Raw genomic sequence first — 8,561 nt, 5'->3', positions numbered from 1 at the left:
CCTGCACTGGGCAGGGACACCTCCCACCAGACCAGGTTGCTCCAAGCCCCCTCCAACCTGGCCTTGAACCCCTCCAGGGATGGGGCAGCCACAGCTTCTCTGGGCAACCTGGGCCAGGCTCTCACCACCCTCACAGCAAAGAAGTTCTTCCCCACATCTCATCTCCATCTCCCCTCTTTCAGTGTCAAACCCTTCCCCCTTGTCCTATGGCTCCCCTCCCTCATCCAGAGTCCCTCCCCAGCTTTCCTGGAGCCCCTTGAGGGACTGGAAGGGGCTCTAAGGTCTCCCCAGAGCCTTCTGTTCTCCAGGATGAAGATGTAGATGCTCTGCTCCAGCATCCATTGCCTCACTCTTCTAGGAATGTATCTACGTCCTTGAGGAACAGAGTGATCAGTCCTCATCATTATCTCTGGCCAAACCACTGATCCCAGAGGAAAATGACCTCTCAGAGGAGCCAGATCCCTAGTCCCAGGCACACAACTTGTTGTCAAAGCATGAAGCACTTCATTCAGTACAGACTTGACCCCAGGATGATTTCAGAAACTTTCTAGGGAAGTGACCTTGGGGGCAGAGAACCCATTTGACAGCTACATTCATCATAACCACTCAGCTGAGCCTTCTGGGCTGCACGTCCCTCTGGCACACTGGGAGATCAGCCTGTAAGAGGGTCTGGGTTTGTCCAAAATGGTGGAGTGTTTGTGGTGGCAGGGTTGGGTGTGAGGTCTGGAAGGCTCCTCCACTGCGGGAGTGGGACCGGAGAGTGGCCAAAGGGATGAAACAAATGGAAAGGAGTTAAAAAAAAAGCTTTGTGTCCGGGGCTTGGATCAATGTGAACAACATAAATACTGGCCGAGACACCTTCCGCCCGCCAGCTCCTCTGCTGTGAGGGAATTACACGCTGGCTGCAAAACGTCTTTCTTGAGCTGGTGTGGAGCCAACCTCAGAGCAAAGGCTTGGCCAGAGCAAACCCATTAGTGCAGGGGAAATGGCTGCATGCCCTTTTGTTTGAGCCCTGTCACTTCTCATCACACAAAGTAGCTCTGCAACTAATATTTGAAGGTCTCTGCTGTTTCAGCAGCCCGTGGCACCACTTCAAACTTCACCGGGAAAACAGCTGGAGCTGCTGGTCCCATGGAAATTCCTTCAGGTTATGGTCTTCTCAAGGGCTGAGCACTCCAACTTGGCCTCTTCTAGTCCATCCTGTGCTCCAGTGCCAACCGTCCTGGGGACCTCCACTTCCCGGTCCTCATTAGTCCTGAAGACTGATGTTTAAAGGCTGTATTCCTTGCACTGGCCTCCCCATGAGGCCGTGTCTCCACCTGGCTTCAGCCATGCACAGGGGCTGTGTGATGTGTCCCTAACACAGATCACAGCTGAGGTTCCTCACATGCTTTTTCTAAAGGGCCTTCAGACCCTTCTGGAAAATGACCAGGGCAAGCCTTGTACGCACACACATAGCCCACACCTTCCCAGGACATCACTACACTGGTATTTAGAAAGTTTTCTGGGTTTGGTGAAGACCCAAATCAACGTCCTGCTGGTCCCAGGGAGCTGTTCCCATCACTTCAGCAGAAGTGACTTCTGTTCAGGTTGATCTTTGGCACTTTGGAGCCTTTAGACGCTGTTGGGTCTTTACCTGCACTAATTATCCTGTGGATGGTTTGGTAGGACCGAGATACCAGACTAGAAGATGCCAACCAGCCTGGCCAGAGTGGTCTGGCCATTGCTGCCCTCTCCACCCAGCCCAGCCCCCATGCAGAGGGCAGCGTACGATAGAGCTGCCTCCTTGGGGACAAGATGAAGGTCTGAGGGGGAAAATCCTGTGTAAGCTGTGGAGCGAGTGATGGAGAACTTGAAGAGGAGCTGGAGACAGTAAGGCGCACCTTGAGGCTGGGTGGTTTGGCAGTGTGTGGGAACTGGTAGCCACCGCCTGACCTCCACCATGGCTTCACAGGCTGCAAAGAAGCTGCTTCTCTTCAGGATACAGAGCGGGATGCAACCCACCAATGGCAAGGCTTGGCCGAGCTGGCTGTCCGAGGGGACATCCTGCAGCCCCTGCCCTGGCCGCTCCATCACCTGAGCAGCAGCAGCTCAGCTCTCCTTGCTTGCGGATGAACTTAGGGTGGTAACTCCAAGCAAGGACCCATCCACCCTCCTTGCAGGCTCACAAACCATGGGTGTTCAGCAGCAGCTGAGCTGCTGAGGCCCCCAGCCCCAGGGGATGCCAGAGCTGCTGCTCTTCCCACACACAAGCTTAAAACCAGGCAGAAATCCCCTTCCCAGGCTCCATTTCCCAGTATCAAAAGCACATCAGGACCCACAACTCCCCTTCAGAGCTGCCCCCACACAGGTACCTCCCTTTGCTCCACCACCAAGTCCTCACCAGGGCCACAGACAGGCAGGGGGATGAGTCCCATGGGGCCTGGCCTGCTCACCTCTCCACAAAATGTTCTTCCTTCACAAAGTACACAAGGACATGGCTGTGGATGGCACCTCCATGGACTACAGGGCAGCCTTGCCCTGGGAATTCGGCACCTCATTTTTGCAGCCAGGCAACGGAGTCAGCGAAGGGTTAAAGCCCCTTTCCCCCAGCAGTAACTTTTTGACAGGAGGAACATTTGATCTCCAGAAGAGCATTCAGAGGCACAGCCAGCCACAAACTCCCACTGACCTGCCCAGAAGAGGGCTAACACCAACCAAGGTGGGATAATGCACCCCAGGCCCTCACCCCAGCCTGCCACTGGTGGGCACATACTGGTGTACACTTACTGGTGGACCCTTGCTGAGGCTGAAACCAGCCCAGAAGAAGACGACCTCTTCCTTCTGTATTTTAAAAAGCAGGTGGTGAGGATGCAGAAGGTGCAGGGTTGTGCGTTGGCAGAGAGCGAGCCCACCCAAGCCACATGCGTGTCCCCAGCATGTCCCTCCTGGCATGGGCAGTGCCGGTGCTGCGGCCAAGTAATCCCTGTGGGTTATCTGGGGAGCTCAGCTCTGAAGAGATGGCCACGGAGGTGGGTATCTGGCCGGAAAGCCTGGCACTGCCACCCAGGCACCGCTGCAGCGGCTGGGATGGGGGTGGTGGCACCTGCACCCAGCCTTGTGCACCCCAGCACCCGCAGCAGCAGCCGTCACCCTGTCCCAGAGCCGCCGTCCCATCCCGCCGCCCGGCCTGTTCCCAGGGATGGTTACCAGGAGCTCGTGTGTTTGGTTGCAAACAGAGCTGGAGCGGGAGCCAGGCCCTTGTGTTTGTGTGCCTGTGGTTGCTCAGGCAACTCGGGGCCAGACAGGAGCTGCCAAAACCACCCTCGGCCAGCGCTGAGCCCACGGCACCAGCCCCTGGGGCGGCACGGCCAGCCCGGCCTCCCACTGCCCGGCCGGGCGAGCGGGCAAAGGGGCTCTCGCTGCTCGGACCCGCTGAACACAACCAGACCGGGGGCGTCAGTGCGGAGGGGGCTTTATTGCAGAGCCGGGTTACAGCGCGGGTCTGCAGCATCCTTTGGTTTGGGCTTCACGAAGGCAGCGGCAGGTTCAGGTGGGAGAACCTTCGTCAACGGCCAGGCAACACCAAGCTTTCCCGGGATACATCCCGGGACTGGGCTGGGAGCATCCCGGCAGCACCGGCACTAACGGCACTGGCAGGGTCTGAGCGTTCCGTGGCAAAGCCGGACAGTCCCACGGCGAGGGCACCGGTGGGGAAGGAAGGAGGCGGCCATGGTGGAACTGGTGGGGGGGGGTTAAGGCAGGTCCCCAGGAGGTCTAGGGGAAGAGGGGATGTGGTTCCTGGTGGGACTGGTGGGGAGGGTGCCCCAAAAGCCAGGGCTGAGGTAGGGAAGGTCTGGGTGCCAGCGGGAGCCCTGAGGAGCAGTGCTGTTAGTACGGCGGGTGCTGCCGGTGGCGGGGGGCGGTGCGGGGGATAGCACAGGAGGGACAGGAGGGGTGACAGCACGGGGGGGACACACAGACATAGCGCTGGGACAGAGCACGTGGCTCGGCGACTTCCCAATCACATCAGCGCTGGGCGGGCGACATCCCGCCAGCCCGGGGCTGGCCCCAGCGCAGCCTCCCGGGCCCCACGTCACACGGGCATGTCCCAAGGCTGACGTGAGCGCCGGCCCCACGGCCGACGCGCAGGGACCGGGGCGGTGGGCGCCACAGGCACCCCTCCCTACTTTTTCACTTTGGCGTCATAGGTGCCCGCGTTCTTGTAGGCACTGACGTAGCCGCTGGTGTCCACGATGTTCTCCCGCCCGCTCTTGCCCTTGCCCTTGCCACTCTCGTCGAAGCGCTCCTTGTGGGAGCCCGTGTACTTGGAGGTGTCTGTCAGCCTCTCCACGGCCCCCACCGTCTTGGCTTTCTGCGGTGGGGAGACAGGCAACGGGAGTCAAGAACATGCCCCATCCCCTTACTCCCTTGACCCACGCAAGCCCCTGACACCCACTGAGGACCCATCCGTGCCCCCAGGACCTGCGCAATCCCCAGCACACCATGGGGGTCCCCCGGGGAAGCATTTGCGCTGCAGGCAGAGCTCCATCCTCCTCTCCCGACCATCCCTCCTGCTCCTAGCGGCCGAGGGGCTCTTCACTCACCGTGACGCCCACATTAATGGGCTCCTTCCCTGCCACCAGCTGGCAGATGGCTTCGTACGCCTCTTCTTTGCTCTTGTCCTTAAATCTCTTGGGGGCCAGCTCCTCCAGCGCCTTCTTGAACTCCTCGTAGTTGATGACACGGGCTGTCTTCCCCCTGTGAGCACAAAATGCAGGCTGCGGAAAGCACGTCCTCGGGTTGTGCCTCCAAACAGGGCTGCAGCAGGATGAGCAGCATCAGGGAGACCCTGGCTTTGTCCTTCACCAGCCTCGGGCCCCTCGCCCACCTCCGAAACGCAGCTATGGCCAGGGCAATGCCAGCGGAATGGGTCAGGCTGGCGCAGCCGGGGCTGAGCCCCAGGAGGTTTTCAGCCACATGCTGTTAAAGTCCCTGATTGCTAAAAACCTCCGCCCTGCATGGAAGTGCTCTCGAACTTGGGTGCTGATGGCACAAAGGGACATGATTCCCGCTGCTCCCAGCCTGCCTGGGATGCCCAGCACTCTGTCCCATGGCAGGCTCCAGTCTTTCTCTGGTAAAATTTGGAAGGACATGCACAGAGCATCTCTCCCACGAGTGCCTGATCCTTGTCTGCAAGGCACCACATCAACCCACCCTCTTACACACCAAAAGCCTCTTGGTGCTCAGTCCCTCCTGGCCCCACCAGGAAACAAGGGGATGCTGGGACAGAGGGTGCAGAGGGAGCAGGCTCCCCATCCATCCTTGCTCCTGCACCCTGGTGTCAGCGTGGCCTCAGGGACACCAAAGGTGCCTTTAGCCCTTCAGCTGCCCCTGCGACCTCTGAGGAGCAAAGACCAGAGTCCATGCCAAGCTCAGGTGTGGGCTGGCCAGGGGATGGGCTGTACCACGTCACGCAGGATACCCCTGAGCACCCTCCTCTCCTCCCTGAGGTACCTTCTTGCTAGATGAGAACCTGGCAGAACCCGTCCAGGCCCACCTCGATGCCTGGGAGCAGGGGAACAGCCTCTGCACCAAAATTTGAGCCTCCCACACCCCAATTTTGGATTAATTTATTATCAGGTCTTGCAAAAGCAGCCACACAAACTCCCTGAAGGCAGGACGCCGCAGGGCAGCACCCCCTGCTCCATGATGGAGAGACCATGGATGGCCTGGGCATGCAGCTGGGGTACCACACCTCCCTGGGGACCACCGCACCCAAGCACTGCCACCCTGCCCACACCACAAGAACATCCCCAACCTCTGAGCGGCTGGAGGCCCCAAAAAGCCTTGTCACTTACTTCACCTTGGAGAAGACAATGTCCACATCGGTGCTGGTGACGCTTTTGCCGTCGGTGACTTTGCAGTCTTTGCACAGCTTGGCCCAGTTCTTCCCATTCATTTCTTGCCCCGTAGCCTTGGTGTCGCCGTAGATGGCAAATTTGCGGAAGCTCTCTTCCAGGGACGCCATCTCCTCGCTCCCGGCCATGGGGCTGCAGGATGGGGGGGGCAGAAGGGCCCGTTACCGCCCAGGCTCTGTCTGGCAGCACCGGCAGAGCTCAGCCGCTCTGCTCTCAGGTCTGTGAGGGCAGGAGCAGGAGGAGGAGGAGGGCTGGTGAGGGCAGAGGGACCGTGGCAGCGCCCACACGCGTGGAGTGAGGGCTGGTGGCACCCTCGGACAAGCCCTGAGGCCAACAACCAAGAGGTGTTTGTGGGGCTGGAGGCTCCCGATGGAGAGCTGTCAGCAGCCAGGCTGCCGGCTCCAGTGGTTGGTGAGGAGTGAGCGCATCGGCCCATCCCCACGGGAGCACTCTCCGGGAATGACGCAATGCGGCCGCCTTCCTCCTCCTGCTCGCCCATGATGAGAAATGGCACCGCTGCCTGCCTCCAGCCCCACCTCTCCATCGCCCACTGGCTCTGCCAGCGCCCACATACCCCCCTGCGTGGAGCTGGGCCAAACACGGTCCCCTGCAGCCAGCAGCGCTGGGGGGCCCAAGTCACAGAGGGGCCTCTGCAGCCCTGCAGAGTGCTGTGGCCACTGTCACATCGCAGGTGGCTGTCACCTGGCCAGCCTCGCCTTACGAGCCCAGCATCCCTTGCCATGCACTGAGCGCCCACAGCATCTCAGCCAGGATGGGGCACGGTGGTAGCTGTGCACCCCGAGGTGCACAGCAGGTACCTCGCCCAGTGGCCAGGCCGGGGCGGGGGGTACGGGGATGGGCCCCCCCGAGGCCTTGGCGACAGGCGGAGAGCGGGGACGAAGGAGCAGCGGGCTGGGATGCTGCGCCGCCGGCCTTCGCGTTGCCTGGCGACCGTCGCTAGGGAGGAGCGGCGTTGCCTGGCGACCGTCGCTAGGGAGGAGCGGCGGGGCGGGGAAGCTGCCGGTCCCCGCCTGTCCCCGGGCTCTCCCGGGGCACCCCCGGAGCCCCCCGCACGGAGCCCGCCCGGGGGTCGCCGCCGGTGGCTGGGGGATGCCGGGGCAGCGCGCAGCCCCTCGGTTTCCCCCCTCCGCGCCTCCCCCTTGCACCGGCTCCGCGACGGGCAGCGGCCGGAGCCGGGGGTCCGGGGGAAGGGTCCCGCTGCCGCCGCACCCCGGGCAGTGGCGGGGGGTGGGGGGTGTCCCGGTTCCGCCGCGGCCGCGCTCGGTCGGACACTCACCTCCCGGCGCCGCGTTCTAAGGCGGGGCGGGACGGCCGCCGCCGCCTGTTTAAGGCGCCGCCATGGGGACGGGAGGGGCCGCCGGCCGCGCCCGCACGGGGCTCCGGGCCGCCCCCTCCCGCCTCCCCCGGGCGGCGGCACGGACGGGGAGCGCTCGGGGCGGGGAGACGGAGCCCGGGCAGCGGCACGGAGGGCGCTGGGACACCCTCCGCCACCCCACGAAGCCCCTCCGCCACCCCACAAGGCCCCTCCGCCACCCCACGAAGCCCCTCCATCACCCCACGAGGCCCCTCCATCACCCCACGAGGCCCTACCGGCACCCAATAAAGTCACTCCACCACCAGGAAGGCTCACCATCATCCCATGAAGCCCCTTCATCACCCCACAAGGCCCCCTCCAGCACCCCATGAAGACTCTCCACCACCTCACAAAGCCTCTCCATCAGCCCATGAGGCCCTACCAGCACACCACAAGGTCTCTCCATCACCCCACGAGGCCCCACCATCTACCCACAAGGTATTTCCTCCACCCCACATGGCCCCTCCATCACCCCACGAGGTTCTTCCCCCACCCTGCCACCGCAGGCTCCTCCCTGCCAACCACTGTGCTCTGCCCCACAGCCCTGTCCCCTGCCCGACATGGTCAGTGTGACCCTCCATAGAGGAACTCCACTCTCTGGGTGGCTAACACTATGGACCTAAGGCCACTGCCCAGGCTGTGGGAACGAATGCCAACCATCCTGGCATGATAGGCACCCTTGGAGCAGCCCTGGGACCAGCCAGCCAGATGCCAGCGCTGCCCATTGTGGCTACTGGCTTCCCTCACCTGGAGCCCAACCACATGTGGGGCTCTCGGTGGGTGCTGCAAGCTGAAGCAATGCCCAAATATTGTGGTTGTCATGGAGTCCCGTCACAACCCACATCACTTACTCACGGCCCCACCTCAGCTCTTTGCCCAGCGCCTGCTCCAGACTCGGTGCTCCCCTGGCACTCCCTGTCCTCCTGCATGGCCAGCCCCACCATCACCAGGAGGTGCTGGCACCGAGGGGACGCAGCGTGGGGGTTTGCTGCTGCCACACCGGGTCCTGAAGGTAAATCAGCAGCTTGGGGAGCTGGGCAGCAGCTCGAACACCTTTGGCACCCTACAGTCTCTGTCTGCCTGGGGCAAGGACGAACACGGGTGTCCCCATGGCTGAGCTGCTGCAGGGGTATCAGTTCTGCTCTTGCACCCAGAGCCCTTTTGCTTTGGGGGGGGGGGGGGGGGGGGGGAGGGGGGAAGGGAGGGATGCAGCCCCCGTGACAATCTCCCCTTCTTAGCTGTTCTCTGCTGAGACCTCGTTTCCAACTCTTGACTGGACAAAGCCC

At 62.1% G+C, this 8,561-nt stretch overlaps 1 protein-coding gene across 1 annotated transcript; it reads right to left on the bottom strand.

Annotated features, from left to right (window-relative positions):
• Window positions 1–3,437: 3,437 nt before the first annotated feature.
• TPPP3 (tubulin polymerization promoting protein family member 3) lies at window positions 3,438–7,214 on the bottom strand. Its single transcript, XM_074152297.1, has 4 exons — window positions 7,198–7,214; window positions 5,841–6,032; window positions 4,587–4,740; window positions 3,438–4,354 (listed from the first exon to the last, which is right to left on the bottom strand). Exons 2-4 carry the CDS (start codon window positions 6,026–6,028, stop codon window positions 4,166–4,168), a joined length of 531 nt encoding a protein of 176 aa, XP_074008398.1. The 5' UTR covers window positions 6,029–6,032; window positions 7,198–7,214; the 3' UTR covers window positions 3,438–4,165.
• Between the last annotated feature and the right edge of the window lie 1,347 nt (window positions 7,215–8,561).

Source organism: Numenius arquata, chromosome 8, assembly GCF_964106895.1.
Source record: "Numenius arquata chromosome 8, bNumArq3.hap1.1, whole genome shotgun sequence".
Lineage (NCBI taxonomy): Eukaryota > Metazoa > Chordata > Aves > Charadriiformes > Scolopacidae > Numenius > Numenius arquata.
This window is presented reverse-complemented; position numbering and strand designations above follow the sequence as displayed.

Excerpts from the sequence above, each read along its gene's own strand:
- TPPP3 (XM_074152297.1), bottom strand. The coding sequence starts at position 6,028 with ATGGCCGGGAGCGAGGAGATGGCGTCCCTGGAAGAGAGCTTCCGCAAA. Across the intron at positions 4,741-5,840 it reads ATTGTCTTCTCCAAGGTGAA|GGGGAAGACAGCCCGTGTCA; the intron begins GTAAGTGACAAG and ends TTGTGCTCACAG. Across the intron at positions 4,355-4,586 it reads CCATTAATGTGGGCGTCACG|AAAGCCAAGACGGTGGGGGC; the intron begins GTGAGTGAAGAG and ends TCCCCACCGCAG.